At 34.8% G+C, this 21,009-nt stretch overlaps 1 protein-coding gene across 1 annotated transcript in view; it reads right to left on the bottom strand.

The window, feature by feature from the left end:
• LOC127813459 (serine carboxypeptidase-like 18) overlaps positions 1–7,589 on the bottom strand; it is a 33,077-nt gene extending 25,488 nt beyond the window's left edge. Inside the window, exons 1-2 of the mRNA XM_052354419.1 lie at positions 7,256–7,589; positions 7,042–7,174 (exon numbers count right to left, since the gene is read on the bottom strand). Coding sequence (XP_052210379.1) covers positions 7,042–7,174; positions 7,256–7,392 — 270 coding nt within the window. The 5' untranslated portion in view covers positions 7,393–7,589. The remainder of the gene's footprint in view (positions 1–7,041; positions 7,175–7,255) is intronic.
• Between the last annotated feature and the right edge of the window lie 13,420 nt (positions 7,590–21,009).

Raw genomic sequence — 21,009 nt, 5'->3', positions numbered from 1 at the left:
GTCTTTCAAATCTTAATTTTATTAAGAAAATGTTTGAGTTTAGTCAGCTGTCGCTTTAGTAATGTGAGAGATTTAAAAGCAAAAATCTAAAACAAGTTCCTATCACCCTTTTTCCATTTGGCCAGCTCCCTATCCTTTTATGCAAGTTCTCCTCCTTTCCATGCGAGTTTTTAAACTCTTTGATTGTTTGGTCAATTAGTTCCTAGTCGATTTATGATTTACACTTAAAAATCCTTATTCTTGGACACTTGGTTAATTTTATGGGGTTTGGATCGCCCTATATTTCTTTGTAGAATGATGCCTAACAACACGGGAATAGGTTCCTAGATGTTGTTCGGGGTGATGTTTGTATGCTTACAGCTTTATTTTATTGTTGCATGGTTATGGGTGATTGGCATTTGGAGGTTCATGTGTTGAATATACAAGGGTATGAGCATGCTAGTGTGTCAGGAGTGTGTGTTTAGAAAGCATATGCATGACATCTATATTCTTATGTGGGTGTATCATGACTTGATGTGTGGCTTATGGGAGTTATGTATCATCATTAATGCTACGACAGCCTTGCATCCTTATATGCTATATTGCATGGTTACTATTGTGCGTGGCAGATTTATCCACGGGTTGTACACCCACAGGCTCGAGTAACGGGAAGGTTGTCCCGAGGGAGCTTCAACTTCGTTGTTGTGAAAGCTTTGGCTTGGGAGCATTTGGGTCGGGATATGCTCAGGTTGGAATGGAACCTTGGGTGCCAATTTGTGTCTTATGTGGGAGCCATCAATTCAATATTTGTGCATTATTGCATGTGTTATTGTGTAGTCTGAGTTGTGGTTCATGACACAATATGTGCGAAATACGGGCAAGATAGTCTTTAGCCTTGTTGCCTTTTTGTTTCCTTATACTTACTGAGTCTTGTAACTCTCTCTTGCTCTCCATCATTCCAGGTAGGGGAAAAGCAAAGATCAAGGGTAGTTTTTTATCCGACAGGATAGAGGGTGTATAAGGCAATCCCAACCAAAGACTCATTGGAGAGTGGTCGTTGTTCTTGGGTGACGGAGGATATCATTTTGTTCTTTTTGTCGTTGTGTATGGTAGTACCCTAGCAACTGACTAGAGGGTCGTGTTGCATATAGTCTCATCCATACTTGACAGCTTATCTCTGTATATTATGCTTCTGTTGTGTTTCTATGTCTTTTTCTGTTCTCTAGAGACTCCATCTCAACTTCCCTGGCTTAAGGATTATTGGGATGGGATTCCTTATAGAACAAATCAAAATTGTGCAAAAAATTGAAATCAAGACTTGGATCGAATTGCAGAGGAAAGGCTAATGGAGAAGGCAAAAGGGTTAGTTTGGTTCTTCAATTCTTCTATTTTGTCGAAGTTCGAGTAAGAAACAAGATCATTTGGTAATTTCAGTCAATTTGGTTATTTCAGCCTTTTTCAGTATGAAAATCGAATCAAAACGAAATAATTGAAATTAGCAAATTTGAAAATCGAACCGAACCAACGCTTAACTTAAATTGAACCAAACCAACATCGAATCGACAATTTTGGTCTATTCAATTATGGACCGTACTGATTCTGTTGGGCTTGGCCCAAACAGTAGGCCCATAGCTCGGCACCGAACTCGATCCCTAGGCTCAATCTCGACCCAACACTAGCTCTGCAGTAACACTCCCCAAGATCCTCGCGATTGTAACATGCCTCATTAACTCTAAATATCTCAACCCCCGATCCCCATCAACACCGGAAATCTCGACTCTCTATCATCCCTCGACGACCAACAACACGCAAGGGGTTCTCTACTTCTCTCCTATATAAGCTAGCCGACCATCGATCTGTTGGAGATAACAAACTAGTTGCTGAGTCAGATGGTGTTTGAATGAGTCCATGGCCTATACCAAAAGGAGCTAGTCACTTGCTATTTTCTAGGAGATTAGTTAAGTAGCTAAACATATTTGTTGATTTCCCTGTTAATAAGCATGTAACCCCTTATATAAGGTAGTACGTGTAAGTTAAGTTTAATAAGAGAAAAGGTCATCACTTGCAGTGTGATTGATCTGTTTAGTACCTATTTGAGTATTTGTTATTCTCCTTCTTCTATAGTCAACTTGAATCCAACAAATTGGTATCAGAGCTCGGTTTCGATGTTGTCAAATCTCGTTCAAATTCAAGTTCCTGTCTTGGGGAAAGATAACAATAGCAAATGGTGTATCCAATTTAAGGCTTTGTTTGGCTCCCAGGACCTCTGGGATATTATCACCAATGGCTACACCGAGCCTACTGATGAGCAGGAAGCAGCTTACACGGTTGAGCAGAAGACTACACTCAAAGATCAACGGAAGAAAGACAAAAAGGCTTTATTTCTCTTGTATCAAGGTCTCGAGCAAGAGGATACTTTTAAGAAGATATCTGAAGCAAGTTCAAGCAAAGAAGTGTGGGATAAATTGGCAATCATCTACAAGGGTGTTGAACGTGTCAAGAAAGTGCGTCTGCAGACGTTGAGGAGTGATTTGAAGCAGCCCATATGTTCGATAGTGAGAGCGTGACTTATTACCATTCCAAACTTATTAGGATTGTGAATCAGATGCGCCGCAATGGGGAGAAACTTGATGATGTCCGAGTGGTGGAGAAGATGCTGAGATCTTTGACCACTAACTTTGAACATGTTGTTACAGCAATCGAGGAGTCCAAAGAAATTGATACTATGAGTGTAGAAGAGCTACTAGGATCGCTTCGAGTACATGAAGCCCATATGTGTAAAAACATAGATGCTGCAACAATGGGGCAAGCCTTAAAAACTAAGCTTGTTCTTGATAATCCACATGGTGGACATGGAAGAGGACGAGGAGGATCCAGTTCACGAGGGCGTGGAAGGGGCTCCCAATTTGGTGAAGGAAGAACGCAAGTGCAGTGCTGGAACTGTAGAAGGTATAGACACTTCTCTTATGATTGTCCGCACAGAGATGATAAAGTAGCCAATTTTGCTAAAGGGTCACCACAAGTAGAGGAGGAACCCACGTTGCTAGTGGTTGGAATAGAGCCACTAGATGATAATGGAGACACTTGGTATTTAGATACTGGAGCAAGTAACCATATGTGTGGAAGAAAAGAATTCTTTGTGGAATTTCAAGAGGGCTCATATGGGACTGTTAGCCTAGGAGATGGCACCAAACTTTCTGTCAATGGAAAAGGGAAGATAGCTGTCACACAAAAGGATGGTGCCACTGCCTACATAACGGATGTCTATTACATATCCACCTTGAAAAGCAATATTCTGAGTCTCGGTCAGCTAATGGAAAAAGGGCATGTAATTCACATGAAAGGTAAAACTCTTGAATTGCGAAACTCAAAAGGCATTTTGATTGCTCGAGTATCTATGACACGTAATAGAATGTTCCCTTTATTACTAAATACAAATGTTGAGCAATGTTTGTTTAGCCAAGCTGAGAATGAAGCACAGAAATGGCATCTACGATATGGACATCTTTATGTTCAAGGACTCAAGTTGCTGACCTCTCATGGCATGGTTACTGGACTGCCTAACATAGAAAAGTTTAATCAAGTGTGCAACATGTGTGTGCTTGGAAAACAAGCTCGCCAACCTTTTCCTACTACATCCACTAGAAGAGCAACTACCCGATTGCAATTAGTCCACACTGACATTTGTGGACCACTTGAGCCTGAATCAATCGGAGATAATACGTATTTCATCACCTTCATCGACGATTTTAGTAGAAAAATCTGGGTTTATTTTCTCAAGCAAAAATCTGCTGCATTTGATGTTTTCAAAAGTTTCAAGGCTCTAACAGAAACTATAAGTGGGTGCAAGTTGGTGACAATAAGGTCAGACTGTGGAGGAAAGTACACCTCCAATATTTTCCAGAGTTTTTGCAAAGAACATGGAATTCAACACCAACTTACTGCAGCTTATACTCCTCAGCAAAACGGGACAGGAGAGAGAAAGAATCGCACTATTCTAGACATGACCAGAGCACTCCTCAAAGAACTATCCATGCCAAAAGTATTTTGGGCGGAGGCAGTCGCATGTTCAGTCTACTTGTTGAATAGGAGTCCCACTAAAAGTGTTCAAAAAAAGACTCCACAAGAAGATTGGAGTAATATCAAACTGAGTGTGGCACATTTAAAGGTGTTTGGGTGTATTGCTTATGCTCAAGTACCAGAAGCAAGGAGGGTCAAACTTGATGATCGAGGAGTAAAATGCGTGTTTGTGGGGTACAGTGAAGAGTCTAAGGCTTACAAGTTATATAATCCACTCGAAAAGAAAGTTTTAATCAGCAGGGATGTTGTATTCAAAGGGGACACTGCATGGAATTGAGATTCTAGTAACAAATCAGAAACCTTGGTACATGAAGAAGAGTCAGAGGTGGTGCAACAAGTACCACGTCAAGAAGCACAACCAGATGAAGTAGAAGCTTTGACACCAAGACAGAGTAGTATTGTAAGTTCTCCTTCCTCAGTCTCACCTCCCCCACGTATAAGAAATTTGAGTGATATATATACTACCACAACAGTTATAGATCATGATGGAGTAAATCTGATGTGTTTATGCATTGATCATGAACCATTGAGCTTTAATTCCGCAAATGAAAGTGAATGCTGGAAAAAAGCCATGAGGGAGGAGATGAATGCACTGGAGAAGAACAACACATGGGTCTTAACCTCACTTCCACCACATCAGAAGTCTATTGGTGTTAAGTGGGTGTTCAGAATCAAAAGGACAGCAGATGGAAGCATAGATTGATACAAAGCACAACTTGTCGCAAAGGGATTTACCCAAAAATTTGGAGTTGATTATGAAGAAGTTTTTGCACCGGTAGTCCGATTTGACACTATGAAACTCATTATGTAATACTCCGGGAGCCCAGAGGAGAATAGTATATATCGAGGATAGATAAGGAAGGAAACAACACCAGCTGGATACCTTTTGGGCTAAATGTTGGCAAAGAACTCCCAAGTTAAGTGTGCTTGACCTGGGGTAATCCAAAGATGAGTGACCCCCCTGAGAAGTTCACGTAGGCCCATCAGGGTAAGTTGTCCCGAACCTTCCTATCGCTCGATGCGGGATGTTACACATTATCTCTCTAGCAGCCACACACAAATGGAGTATATTCCAACTTGACGTGAAGTCAGCGTTTCTGAATAAATTTATTAAAGAAGAGGTGTACGTACAACATGAGGGTTTTGTTGTTTCAAGGCAAGAGGACAAAGTCTATCTTTTGAAAAGAGCATTGTACGGGCTAAAACAGGCGCCAAGAGCATGGAATGCAAGGCTGGACAGTTATCTTCTGTCAAATGGCTTTGAAAAGTGCCCATATGAGCATTCTGTGTATATCAAGAAAGGAGTTAACAATGAGTTTGTGATCTTATGTGTGTATGTTGATGATTTGCTATTTACAGGGAATAGTGAAAGGTTATTTACACAATTTAAACAAGATATGTTCCAGGAGTTTGACATGACAGACAATGGTCTAATGACCTATTTTTTGTGCATTCAAGTGCAACAGAATTCAAATGGAATATCTTTATCACAAGAAAAGTATAGTTGGGAGCTTCTTGATAAGTTTGGGATTAGCAATTGTGGTGTGGTTACTACTCCAATGATGCCTAATCATCAGTTATCCATAGAAGAAGATGGAGCAGAAGCTGATGCAACACAATACAAAAGGCTGATTGGAAGTTTGAGATATCTCACAATGACAAGGCCAAACATTGAATATGGAGTAAGTCTCTTGAGTCGATATATGGAGGCACCAAAGGAGTCTCAAGTAGCCAAAAGAATTCTGAGGTATGTGAAAGGAACTCTGACCATGGGATTGCACTATGTCTATGGTGAGAAATTTGAACTAATTGGATACTCAGATAGTGAATGGGGCAGAGATCCATTGGAGAGGAAGAGTACAACTGGATATGTATTTTTTAGTGGATCAACAGCCTTCTCTTGGACTTCAAAGAAGCAAAGTATTATAGCCTTATTCTCATGTGAGGCAGAATACATGGCTTTAGCATCTACAATTTGTGAAGCCATTTGGCTGAAAAACTTGCTCATTGCCCTCAAACATCCACAAGAATCAACTGTTATCTATATGGATAGTATGTCTGTAATAAAATTGGCTAAGAACCCAGTTCAACATGGGAGAAGTAAGCATATTGATACCAGATTTCACTTCATTAGAGAGCATGTTAAGCAAGGAACAGTTACATTGGAGCATTGTCATACACTTGAGCAAGTAGCTGATATATTCACCAAGCCTTTGTCCTTCAAGAGTTTCTCTAAGCTATGGGATATGTTGGGGGTACGAGATGTTCATAACCTAAGTGGAGGAAGCAAAACTAGTTTGAAGGAGGGTGTTGGAGATAACAAACTAGTTGCTAAGTCAGATGGTGTTTGAATGAGTCCATGGCCTATACCAGAAAGGAGCTAGCCACTTGCTGTTTTCTAGGAGATTAGTTAAGTAGCTAAACGTATTTGTTGATTTCCCTGTTAATAAGCATGTAATCCCTTATATAATGTAGTGCGTGTAAGTTAAGTTTAATAAGAGAAAAAGTCATCACTTGCAGTGTGATTGATCTGTTTAGTACCTATTTGAGTCTTTGTTATTCTCCTTCTTCTATAGTCAACTTGAATCCAAACACGATCAAGGTATGTTCTTTTCAGTCTTATAGAAACTCTACCATCTTGAGCTCTTATTTAGTTTAGCGTCGAAGTGTTTGCAGATACCACCCCCTCTCCCCTCGCCGTACGGATCATCATTGCCTCAATATATCCGTCTGATCATCCTTTTGGGTCAGAAAGAATAGATTCCGTTATTTTGATTAAGCTAAAATTTTACTCACTCCTAAATATAAACAAGTAGTAAAAACATAGAAAGAAATGAAACGTTGAAATATAAAAACATATAAACACGGTGCTTAAAATATTTATTTGGCCTACAACTTTATATGTACCACTTTATGAAAATAAAAAATGAAGTAATGGAGGGAGAGTGAGGGTGTGAGATAGAAAGAAAGAAAACAACCAACTTCGTAGATAAGGCCACTGAAAGAAGAACAGCCGGGGCCGCCGGTGAGCCACAAGAGCAAAGGGTCCTCTAGAGGATTGCCTTCGGACTCAACGAAGTAGTAAAACAACTCCGAGTCACCAACACTTATGTATCTGCATCGATCATTCACATATATATATATATATACATATAATACCCAAAAAAAAAAAAAAAAGTGAAAATGATGGGATTACCCAGTTTGAAGGTGGAAGGGAAGTGGGCCATCATATCCGGGTAAGTAGCTCACTGTCTGGCCGGCAATGGCTGCTTGGGCTGAGACCAGAAGGGCCGGTAGAATCGCCAAGAAATGGACGCGGGCCGCCACCTTCATTTTCGAAGCTCCCCGACGAGAAGAAGATTATATGTATATGCAGTAATGAGTAATGGATGCCTGATGCCTTTCGCCTTCACCTTCTGCACTCTACATATATATGATATCTATGTTTGAGTGATTGATGGGTCAGGTGGGCAGTAAGTAGCTTTCTTTTTCTTTCCTCTTTTTTGTCTTTTCTCAGCTAAATTCGTTCAACAAACAGACAGATTCAGCTCTTCATTTCTTTAAATGAAACGTTAATAATTAGTGGTGAGCAAAAATCAGTTTTAACTAGTCACGGTTGTTGGGGTTGCTTTCATTTTTTATATCTCTATATATTTCTGTTTGTTTAACGCATGGCCTTACTTGAGATTTTGGAGGGTGAGTCAAAATGTAAAAATGGCCCTAAATCGTTATGTACATTTAAATTTTATTTTTTATAATAAAATATCAAAAATAAATAAATATTCATATTATATCAAAAAACTAAAATAAAAAATTTAACAATTTTAACATAGACAATTCAAATATTCAATGACAATTAACACAGCAATTCCTAACTAAATAAAGTAGTCAAATAACAACTAGCAAAAAATCTAAAGTCATAATTCCTAAACTCATTATAGTGTTAAATTAACCAAAATAAAATAAAAATACACATTAAATACAACATAACCAAATAAATTAACTTACCCCTAGTCTCTTGATCTCTAGAAGGGATGCCGAGTGACCACTCAAGAACAAGAATACAACACCAAAGATTGAACCAAAAGATTTTTTTGTCACTGATATTGAATTTGAACCCGAACAGAACACAACATCAAAGATTGAACCAAACCTCAAAAGATCGAACCAAAGTGTCCCAATGGCAATGCAGAGAGGGCACAGACCCAGTCACCCAGCGAGAGCAAGAGTTAGAGAGCCAGATCCAGTAGCCAAAGATGCGACCTCCCCAGCTACCGACTGTCGACCGAGAGGCGAGGGCGAGCCGCGAGCGAGCGAGCGAGAGGCGAGAGAGCGAGCAAGCGAGAGGCTAGGGCGAGCCGCGAGCGAGAGGCCAGAGCGAGAGCGAGGGCGAGGGCGAGCAAGCGAGAGGCGAGAGGCGAGAGGCGAGCAAGCGAGAGAGCCAGAGAAGGATAAGGGTTCGCAGAAAGGAGAAGGGATTGCAGAAGGCGCTGATTGGGGGGTGGGCTTGGAAAAATTTTATGGGCCCCCAAAAATGACAAAATCTATTGGCCTGAGACACCCGCCACTATTGGTCCGGTTATTGAATGTTAAATTATTGTTATTTTTGTTCAGGTCAATGTATATATTAGTGTTTATATACGTGTATATTTTTCTAAATTCATATTAAATAAGGAAAAAATTGTCCATCCACCATCGGACCAGCCAGATAGTAGACCAGTCCAGTCTTCTTAAGAGAGCTTCTCAATCCTAATTTGAGACCGATTTTAATCGTGTCGAAATTAGTTGAAGTATAATATAACAAAAATATTAACAATTCAATGAATATATAGTGTGTTATAATACTATGTATAACTAAAAGAAAAAAAATCATAGTTGATTAGATTCATCTATCTTCATGTCAAATACTTGGCGAAATTTATGACGGAATTTATATTTTTATCGTTCTACTTTCACTTTTTTTTCATATAATCATTCGATCTTTTTGTTATTTTGATTATATTTTTAAACTTAATTTTTGAGTTAATTTAACTATTATATTTTAAATTTTTTTTGGTTTGACAAGTCAAATTTTTTATTATTTTGATTGTACCCCTAAATTTATATTTTTTAGTCAATTTAATCGCTATACTTTTAAGTGTAAAAAAAAAAAAGTTAAATGAGATAACAAAGTACATTCACATTTTGTTCTTGCCAAAATACATGAATTAAATTGATTTAAAAATATAAGTTAAAGGGTGTAGTCGAAATAATAAAAAATTCAATTTATCACATCAAAATATGAGGATTAAATTAATAAAAAAAATACAGATTCACATACGATCTAACCGCGCATGTTTGAGATCTTGGACATATCAAGGTTGCATGTTATAGTCTTTAGATCTACCTGACCATGTGTGTTATTTGCGTTTATCTTGGGAGGAGAGAACGTCTGGGTTCTGACCTAGTCTTATCCATTCCGTCTATGTGCCTATGCGAGTGGGGTCGAGAGATTATAGGTAGGGTGTGAAGGTCTCAATCGAAGACTGTTGTATACTGAAAACCTCTCGATTCCCCATGATAAAAAAAAATTCTTAGTATACAAAAAAATATTAACAATTCAATGAATGTATAGTGTGTTATAACTAAGCTAACCCAAAATGTTAATCGTGATATGATGCCCATGCATGATTTTAAATGCAGGAGAGCTTGTAAAGTCATAGTTCTACTCATAACAGCAATAAGGTTTTGTTTCACCTGCTTGTTATTAAACAGTACCCGCTAGAAATTGGAAAAATCACAAGAACTTTGATCAGGCAGTTGCATTGCCTTGTTGCGAATATTAGGTACACTACCAGATGTGGTAAAAGGAATTTATATGTATTACTTGGACTTTCTATTAGGAAGAAATATGTTTGCTTTGTCTAATCAATCATGAAGTTGTTTCCTAACTGTATATCTAGGACAACACATACAAAATAATTGGAATGTAAAGTGAGAAGTCCTACTGCTGAACAATGGTTAGCTTGCTAGCTAGTTGGTAGAGTAGCTACCCAAAGAGCTGGTCTTTTATATTTTGTTAAGTTTTATAATCTTTTTCTAGTTCGAACAATTTGAGTATAAATGTTAGCTTTCTGAAAATTTGTGCCACATGGTAAATGATTTTGGGTCGTGAATTTTGTTTAAGTAGGTGAATTGAAATAAATAATTAAGCAAACCAATTGATGTAAATTTATGATTTTGCGAGAGATTACATGTACTCAAAGTCGTATAGTATGAGATGAGGTTTTATTAGTTTCTTGACCTTTTACTTTCCCTCATAAACTATCCGAGTCATTCATAATACAGGGGCATCACCAGTACATGAGAATCCTTGCTCCTGAGGGTTGGGGAGGAACGTTTTTCTACACAATCACCTTTGTTTTGCAAAGAGGCTGTTTTCACTACTCAAATTCGTAAGTAACCTTACTATTGCTACCAACCTTAAATAAAATTAGATATATCAGGCATGAGTGTCAAGGAAATGACAAAGATACTCATGCATCTGAGACTCGAAAATTTTCATTCCAAAGTTGTTAACTCCTTTCTGCTATGTATATCATATCTCACATGTATTCTAAGGTACGATTTTTTTCCATAAATATGTCGTAGTTTCTGGACGATGCATATAGAAGCAAACCCCATTTATGGAGACTTTCTGCGGTCTATTCCTGCCTTGTGGACAATTTACAGTCCTGATATCCATTTTATGTCATAGTTGTGAGCCTTGGTAGAAATAGTAAGGCTGCTTTTCTTTGTGACCCGGGCGGGGGGGGGGGGGGGGGGGGGGGGGCGCGGGGGTGTTATGGGTTTGAGCTGTGGAAATTACTTCATTGCAAAAAAGCAAGGGAGGGTTGCATACAAATAGAACCCTCACAAAGGGAGTGTTGTGCACTGGGGACACTGTTATTAACTATGTAGATAATATCACATGCTTATGGATAACAGCTGAATAGCTTTCACATTTAATTTATTGACATTTTACTTTTTATTGTGATCCTAACCTTGTCTTCTCTGTGCAGGAGCCCGGGTAGCACCCCTGAGTGGCTTGGGAATGTCACACTTCTTGTATATACTGCTGTCATCATGTCTTACTTTGGTCTATATCCTTTCATGCATTCACTATTCAGGTCTCCATCCATCTTATGTTCTCTTTTTACCAGATACGGTACTTTTAATAATGATTGGTCATGCTACTGCATTGGGCTGCTAATAGTTAAATGTTAAGCAGATGCATCTACTCTTGTCTCTGTGCGTGACATTACATGAAATGAGAAATACTTGACAACTAATCAGGGTTGTTTCTACTCATATTATTTTTAAAATGGAAAAAAAATACAATTAACAATTATACCCATATTTTATGTTCCCAAGTAATAATCTTTTTTATTCCCTCTTAAGCTACAACATATTCTTTTTAAAATAAAGATGACTCTAGCTCTTTACAAAGCTTTAATAAACAAATTTGGACTTCCATGAGCTGCTTTGATTTCATTGTGTATGAATAAAGTAACAATCAATCTCAACTTCTTTAGTTCTACCGTGGAGCACAATTTTAACCATATCAACTCATGTGTGATGCACCATATCTCTATACTTGAATCAAGACATGACTAAGCTACTATTGTTTGTGTCTTATACTAAGTTACCTCCAATTATGACATAATACACAGTAGCTTACTCTGTCTGCTGGTGAATTAACTTGTCTAATCTTGCATTTCGGTAAGCGAGCTAGTGTATGACCATAATCTTGATAAGTAAATCAAATCTAAGCACACCCAGTGTTTAAAGCGCGCTTGGGGTCTTTTTTGTGTGAAACTCATTGATTTTAACTGAATGTGATTAAACGGCGCATTTCAAAAATACACTTGGGTTTTTTTTTTTTTTTATATCAAACAATATCAATAGTTAGATTTATTTAAATTTTTGCAATAGTGTGATTGTTTGTATCAAATCCTTACTCAAAAAAAGTTATTATGAGATCTTAGAAAGGGTGTAATCATTCATGTAATTTAGGTATGGAGCAGTCCTAATCTTTAGATACACTACAAGAATTTCAGTTTTTAGCGACTGAAATATTCTGTCGCTAAATCCAAAAATCCATCGCTAAATCAATTTAGCGACGAAATTTTTCCGTTATTGAAGTCATCGTCGCTAAATTTTTTTGCAACGAATCCATCTCCAATTTAGCGATGGATTAGTGATGGAAAATTTTCATCGCTAAATGTTCTTTTTTAAAATTTAGCAACGGAAACTTTCGTGGCTATTTTTTCAAAAAAAATAATAAAAAATAAAAAGTTATTTTATTGATGAAATATTCCATCACTATTTTTTAATTTTTTTTATTTTTAATAAAAAATTCTGTACCTAAAATATATTTAAAAATAAAAAATAAAAAATAAAAAATTATTTAACGACAAAAGTAATCCGTCGTTGAAACATATTAAAAAATAAAAATAATAAAATAATAATTTAAAAATAATTAAAAAATATATATTTTCGCTACGGAAAAAGAACACTACAATCCTAACAAATATAAAATTATTAAAAAAATAATTAATTAATATTTAAATATTTAAATTTTAAATATAACTAAAAAAAGGAATAAAATTACAATTCTAACAAACATTTCTAATAATTTACTGAAAATAAGCAAAACATATAAACAAACAAAACAACGCAAAAACAAAAAGAAAGGAACTAAAAATTATATGACCAGCAAACAATGCAATATCTAATAAAACAATACAAAAAAGAAAGAAAAGAACATAAAAATAAAAAATAAACATTTCTAATAATTCACTAGAAAGACCAAGGTTGCAAGCAAAGCATATAAACAAACAAAATAATGCAAAAAAGAAAGAAAGGAACATAAAAAGAATTAAACAGAAAAAAATGAACTAATACCGAAAACACTACAAATTTACTAAATTTAACATATATGAGCAGCAAATAAATTTTAAAAATAAAAAATAAAACAAATATCCAAAAATTAAAAAATAATCAAGAGGCGAGCGAGCCGCGAGCAATTGAGAGGCAAGGGCGAGGGCGAGTCGCGAGCAAGAGCGAGAGAATGAGAGCAAGCAATTGAGAGGCAAGGGCGAGGCAGCCAGGGTAAGGCAGCGAGCGAGAGCGAGACAGCGAGGGCGAGGCAGCAAATGAGATGCGAAAACGAGGGCGAGAGGCTAGGGCAAGAGAGCCAAAGAAATGAGACTTAGGGATTTGGGTGAGGTTTGGGGACTTGAGGATTTTTTGGAGGAACCGGGGGGCATTTGGCCAGGAAAGAGAAGAGGAGATTTCCATGCTCTTGAATTTATTTAGTTTTTTTTAATATTTAATAATTAAATAAAAAATAATATTAATAATTATTTAATTGATAAAAATAATGTAATTTAAATAAAATCTTATTGTAATCATCTAAAATGTGATAATAATATAATTTAAATTATTGTATTTCAAATTAATATTTATTTAAAAGTATAATTATATTATAAATTTAATAATTATAATAAATTAGTTTGATATATTAAATTATTTATTAATAGTTTGTTATCACAAATAATTAAATTTTACTTATAAATAAAAATTATATTAAATGAAACCTACAAAATATCTACAAATTACTAGGGTAAATCTCGAGTTTCGTAAAAAAGAATTAAAAAATAAAAATCCAAAACTTCCACCGCACTTAGGGTAAATTTCGAGAGAGAGATCTGGATTATAATTTTTAAATTTATATGAAAATATATTTATTTTTTTCTTGGTCAACATTAGGGTTTTATACATAACACTTAAACTTCAAAAATAAAAATTAACCCTCTATAGTTTTCTTATAGTATAACTATTAAGGGGGAAAACCATTTCATATTTTCATCCAAAAATTATTTCGAACTTATTTTGATACTTTTTTATTCTGCTCATTTTAACAAACGCTATCTAAATATATTAAATAAATATTATTTATATATTTTTTTATTTTTTAACAAGAATAACACATGTCACTTCTCAAGTTGTTTATTATAAATAATTTAATTGTACATTTAATTGTGTTACAATGTCTATATATTAGATAGTGACATATGATACTGTTATCAAGTATAAGACACAATATCATTCATATATTATGGTTTTTAAACTTTTTAGCTTAATGAAAAATTTTTCTCTTTATAGAGAGAAAGAGATTAACAAGATAGCTCGTAGACTCCTTTCTATATAATGTAATCCCTCGATATTGTTTTATTTTTATGATTTTTAAAATTTAAAATAATAAAAAAATTAATAATATTATGATTTTTAAACTTTTTATTTATTTTTTAAATGTAGTGTTTGTTTACATTTTATACACATTTAATAAATATTACAAATAATTAATTATTATACATTTAATATATTTTTTATTTTATGCACATGAAATATATTAATTGATATATTTAGAATTTAACAATATTATGATTTTTAAACTTAATATATTTTTTTAAATTATTTTTTAAATATCCATTAATATATTTAATTTTTTATAAAATTTAAATATTTATCCCAAATTTAAATATTTATAAATTAATTGAATAAAAATAAAAATAAATTAAAAATAAAAAAATTAATGTTAGCGACGAATTTGGATAATTTGTTGCTAACTTTAATTTTTTAACTTTTTTATTTTTTTGTTATTTAAACTAATAATAAATTTTAATTTTTTATTTTTAAAGGTACGGAAATAACTTTTTGTAGCTAAATGTTCATAATAAAAATTTTAAAATTAAAATTTTATTTTTTAGCGATGAAAATAATTTTTTGTGGCTAAAAATATTTGTGACGGAATAAAAATTCTGTTACTAAAATTAGCGATAGAAAATAAATTCCATCGCTATATAAAAATTTAATTTTTTATTTTTTTATTATTAAAATTTAGCAACTGAAATAATATTTCATCGCTAATTTTAGCAATAGATTATTTTTTTCATTGCTAAAAAATTACTTTTTTAAATTTTTTTATTTTTTTATCAATAGAATTTTTTTCCATCGCTAAATTCCGCTGCTAATCCTCACAAAAAAAATTTTCGCAATCCATCGCTATTCCGTCATTGTTCCATAGCAAAATAGTGATGGAAATTTTCGTTGCTAAAACCCGAATTTCTTATAGTGATATATATATATATTCTCATTCGTGTAATTTAGGTGTGAGCTAAAAAGGGATTAAGGGTATAATAAGAGTTTATCGGTTTGAGAGACATCAAGAGATTGTATTGCTTCATTTTCTTCGTAGTGAAATTGTTTGCCTCTCTTCGTGGATGTAGATCACACATTATGATTGAACCACGTAAATCTTGTGTTTGCTTTGTCTTTTATCTATTTGTTTGCTTCTCATTTCTATATATTGTCATGACATAAGATGACATCAAACAGCCAAAGGAGAAGCAACAGTAGGACATGCAGTAGATGGTGTGAGACATTGAGGTATGAAGACTCTTCTAATCTTCTTCATTTTCTTCAAATATTGGAGAATGCAAAGGAGGGAAAGAATGTTATGGATAATTAAGATCTGAGTAGTTTACTAACAGATATGACATTGAACATATATAAATTGGAAGACAAGGAGATTATGGTTTTTGATTGCTGTTGTTTTATTATATGCCTTAATCTTAGTGCATAAATGGTAGGACTGATGTAGTATTTTTTTCATTATTTGGAGCAAAAAGTAGACACTAGTTTAGAACCATAACCAATATCATGCTCTGTGCGTTTAATCTAAGCACATCATGACTATTTAGTAGACGGTTAGATTCATGTAGGCCATTTGCTTCACTGCTATTCCATTATGAGGTGATTGCTTGCTGTGTCTGCTTGAGAACTACTTCTTATCCCATTGTGGTATCCTTTTATTTTCCTATAGTTCTTATTATTAATATTTATACACTCTTGGTCATTCATAAATGCAAGTTCACTCATCTATATGTTTTTTTTTTCCTAGGTGTGAAAAAATTAATCATCTTTGCTATGTGTGCTCTGTTTGGTCTCTCCTTTGCTGCGGTATTTTTTGGTATTGTGCCACCATTTAGTGCAATGGCTGTAAATGTAAGTCCTAGTATAAGAACTGTATATACTGAGAGCTTCCAGTCCTGGGAAAGAATGTGATTGTAATTTATGTGTCCTATTACCATTGTCTAGTAAAGTTGATTGGTTGTTTTCTGATTTTCTCGATAATAAGATTAGTGTAGTTTGGAAGAAGGAACCCTAATAATGTTACCTTTCTTGCAGTTGTATTGCTGCACCTCTTAAATGTAATCATATAAGTTAGACTTTCTTGCTTATATTTAGGAATGGAGTAACAGGCCGTGTAATGTATCTACATGACCACGCACTTGATGATATATATGATGAAAGCTCTCTCTATTTGATTGAACGTGTGAGGAGTGAACACAATGGTACAACAAACATCATAATATATGGAGCACAAAAATGAGTTATGCAAAAACAAAACAATTAATACGCGAGACACACAATTTTTAACATGGAAAACCCCTTTTAATGTGAAAGGGTAAAACCATGGGGCCCAATAATCCACTCCAAAACTCCATTATGGATAATAAGCAACGGCAAGTGATTATTTAGTAGCAACAATAGGTACACAATCTCAAATCTGCTAGTTTTCATGAACTTCAAGGCATAATATAAAAAGAGGTTGGAGAGATATCACTAAAATTATGTTGCTATTAATTACAAAGTACAAAACTAGAGTTGTAGAGCTCAAATAAACAATTCAACCCTCTAGGTTGAAGTCTCAGATGTCCTCTGTCTTTTGACCAAAATTCAGCCCAAATAAACCATGGATGGCCCCCCAATTTGCAAATGATCAAAGACTATCCGCTACTCTTCAACCCAAAAAATTCCAGACAGCAAACCCTCTGTTTATAGACTAATAACCGGAGCTTCAAATCTCAAAACATTAATTTGACCATCATAATTAAGAACCAGATGTCTTCTACAAATTAACCAAAAATCAGCAAGATCGGACCACATATGATGGCTTAATCGATTACTTGATCAAATCCACACACTCCTTCACACACCTCTTCTCTGACCCTCCTCTCTTGTTAAGCAGTTACTTGCCTACGCCCACCTACTCATCTCATTCTGAAAATTTAGAAACCCTTAAGAGCCTTGTGCTTCTTGCTCATGGGCTAAATAACCTAAGAGCCTTGGGCTTCTTTCTCATGGGCCAAATAAATTTTGGCCTTCTCCACATAGTAAGGGACCTAAAAACTTAACAATTCTCCCCCTTTTAACTATGTGAAGGATTTTTCTATTCCCGCAACAAAACAACATAACTCAAACTTCCCTCTTGGTAATGCTTTTGTCATCATATTAGAAGCATTATCATCAGTGTGAACCTTCTCAAGTTCTAACAACTTAGCATCTAGAACACCTCGTATCCAATGATACCTTACATCAATATGTTTTGATCTAGCATGAAAAGTTGGATTCTCCAAGATGAATGACACTTTGACCTTGCTAAAAACCAAGTTCCTGCATAAGTCTCTTCATCCAAAGTAACTATTTTCATGCTTCAGTTATTGCAATGAATTCTGACTCGGTAGTAGAAAGTGCAAAACACTTTTGCAATTTAGATTGCCAAGCCACTTCTCCACTTGCAAAAGTGATCAAATATCCTGAAGTAGACTTTCTTGTGTCAATGTCTCCAACCATATCAAAATCCTTATAGCCAACTAGAATGGGTTTCTCATTCCCAACACAAAGTTACAATTAATTGGTTCCTCTGAGATATCTCATGATCCACTTCATCACATTCCAATGTTCCCTTCCTGGATTCGAAAGGAACTTATTGACAGTGTCAACAACATATGCTATATCTGGTCTTGTACATACCATTGCGTACATGAGGCTTCCAACAATAGATGCATAAGGAACTTGTTGCATATCCTCATTTTCTTTTCCTGTCTATGGGCTTTGCCCTTTACTTAACCTGAAGTGAGTAGCAAATGGAGTACTTACCACTTTAGCTTTATCCATGTTAAACCTTTGAAATAACTTCTCAATATACTTCTCTTATGATAGCCATAACTTCTTCTCTTTTCTGTCACGTGTAATTCTCATACCTAGAATTTGCTTTACTAGTCCCAAGTCTTTCATTGCAAAATACTTACTTAATGCTTGCTTCAACCTATCAATCTTGGAAGCATTACAACCAATAATAAGCATGCCATCAACATAGAGTAATAAAATAATAAAATCATGATTAGGAAATTTCTATAGAAAGACACAATGATAAGAGCTCGTCCTTTTGTAACCTTGTTTCTCCATAAAGTACTCAAACTTCTTATACCATTGTTTCAGTGCTTGCTTTAAACCATACAAGCTCATTTCCAACTTACATACATAGTCTTCTTTCCTTTTCACTTTAAAACCCTTTGGTTGCTCTATGTAGATGTTTTTTTCCAAATCACCATGTAAAAAAGGTTGTCTTAACATCCATCTACTCAACCTCTAAATTTAGAGTTGCAACTAAACCCAACACAGCTCTAATGGAAGACATTTTCACAACTGGAGAGAAAATTTCTTCAAAGTTAACTCCATTTTTTCTGATTGTATCTTTTAACAACCAATCTGGCTTTATATTGTGGAAGCAAAGTATTTTCCTTTTGCTTCAACTTATAAACCCACCAATTTTTCAAAGCCCTTTTGCCTTTAGGTAGTTTAACCAGCTCATAAGTTGAGTTGTCATGTAAAGATTTCATTTCTTCGTTCATTACATCAATCTACTATTGCTTATGTTCTCCTTCAATTGCCTCTGTATAAGACTCAAGTTCTCCCTTTTTAGTCAATGTCACATACTCATCAGAGGATACCAAGTGGAAGGTCTCTTTTCTCTAGTAAACCTGTGAATTGGAGCAACTGGAGGAACCACAACCTCGAGTGATCACCATCATCTTCATCTGCACCAATATCAAAATTTCCTCCATCATGTGCATTATTTTGAACTTCAACCTGAGCATTATCCTCAATAAGACTAGGCACATCTATTAAAGGATCCAAATCAATAGAACTATCAATGTCTTCAGAGGTTTTCTTCTCTGCCTTCCCAATATCTTCAATTGTTTAATCCTCAAAGAATACCACATCTCTGCTTTTAAGGAGCTTCTTCTCCATATGATCATATAATCTATACCCAAGCTCATCTTAGTCATAGCCAAGAAAAATACATTGTCGAGTTTTAGCATCTCACTTTGATATCTCATCCTTGGGAATATACACAAAAACCTTACAACCAAAAACACACAAGTGATCATAAGAGACATCCTTACCAAACCAGAATCTATCTAGAACATCACCTTGTAGAGGAACACTAGGCCATATGTTAATTACATGTACCACTGTGGACAAAGCTTCACCCCAAAAGGATTTTGGCAGCTTTGCTTTTGCAAGCAGACATTTAACCTTCTCAACTAATGTCATATTTATTCTTTCAGCCAACCCATTCAACTGAGGTGTCTTAGGTGGAGTTTTCTTGTATCTAATACCTTGTTATTGATAGTATTCTTCAAATTGCACTCTATATTCACCACCATTATCAGTTAGAATACACTTTAGTTTATTCCTTATTTGTCTTTCAACCAAGGCATGAAACTTCTTAAACACATCAAGTACTTGGTCTTTTGTTTCCAAAGTATAGACCCACACCTTCCCTGAATGATCATCAATGAATGTTACAAAATAAAGTGCACCACCAAGTGATCTTACCTTTAAAGGACCACAAACATCAGAATGAACTACTCAAGAACATCGATTTTTCTCAAGGGATGATGCTTATGAAATGAAACTCTATTTTGCTTTTCTGCTAAACAATGAACACATCTCTTCAACGTTCCACTTGTAGTTCCAGGAAGCAACTTCTTTCTTGCCAAAAGTTAAGCACCTTTTCACTCATATGACTAAGCCTCATATGCCATAATTCAATTAAACTTTTATTTCCTGCCACATTCACTACTCCCTTAGATATAGATGTTTGCATCATAACAAATTGGAGTATTTGTTTCCTTAAGCTACAACAAGAGAGCCTTTAGTGAACTTCCATTTCCCTCACTTAACGTATTACAATACCTTTCATCATCATGAAATCAAGTTCAAACACATATCTAGAGCATGCCTAACATTTCTAAGCATTAATCTTGTTCCATTACTTGTTTCCAAGCAAACATCGCTAATTCCAATTGTTTGAGCCAACCCTTCATTACTCATCTTCAGTGTCCCAAAGTCACTAGAAGTTTAAGATGTGAAGAATTCCTTCCATGATGTCACATGAAGTGAAGTATCACCGTCTATCACCCAATTAGTCTCACAACTAGTAAGAGTGATCACATCATCATCATGAATAATAAGAAGATCATCAGTGGTCGTAGCATTAACACGATTCACTACAAGAAAAATAGTTTTTAGCGACAGAATTTAGTGACGAAATTATTCCGTCCCTAATTAGCGACGGATAGCGACAGATATTACGTCGTTAATATTTTTAAATAGTTTTTTAATTTAGCGATGGAATTAGCAACGGAAAGACCTGTCACTAAATTTAACGATGGAAACGCTGTCACGAAATAATTTTTAATAAATTTAAAACTTTAGCGACGAAACAAATCTGTCGCTAAAAAAATTAAATTAAAAATTTAAACTTTAGCGATGGAACAAAATTCGTCACTTAAAAAGAAAAAAAATTAAATTAAAAATTCAAAAATTAGCAATGAATTTGTTTCGTCGCTAAAAAAGAAAACAAATTAAATTAAAAATTCAAACTTTAGCGACAGAACAAAATTAGTTGCTAAAAATAAAAAAAAATTAAATTAAAAATTTAAAACTTTAGGGACGGCACAAATTCGTCACTAAAAAAGAAAAAAATCAAATTAAAAATTTAATATTTAG

The sequence above is a fragment of the Diospyros lotus genome, chromosome 11 (genome assembly GCF_014633365.1).
Source record: "Diospyros lotus cultivar Yz01 chromosome 11, ASM1463336v1, whole genome shotgun sequence".
NCBI lineage: Eukaryota > Viridiplantae > Streptophyta > Magnoliopsida > Ericales > Ebenaceae > Diospyros > Diospyros lotus.
This window is presented reverse-complemented; position numbering and strand designations above follow the sequence as displayed.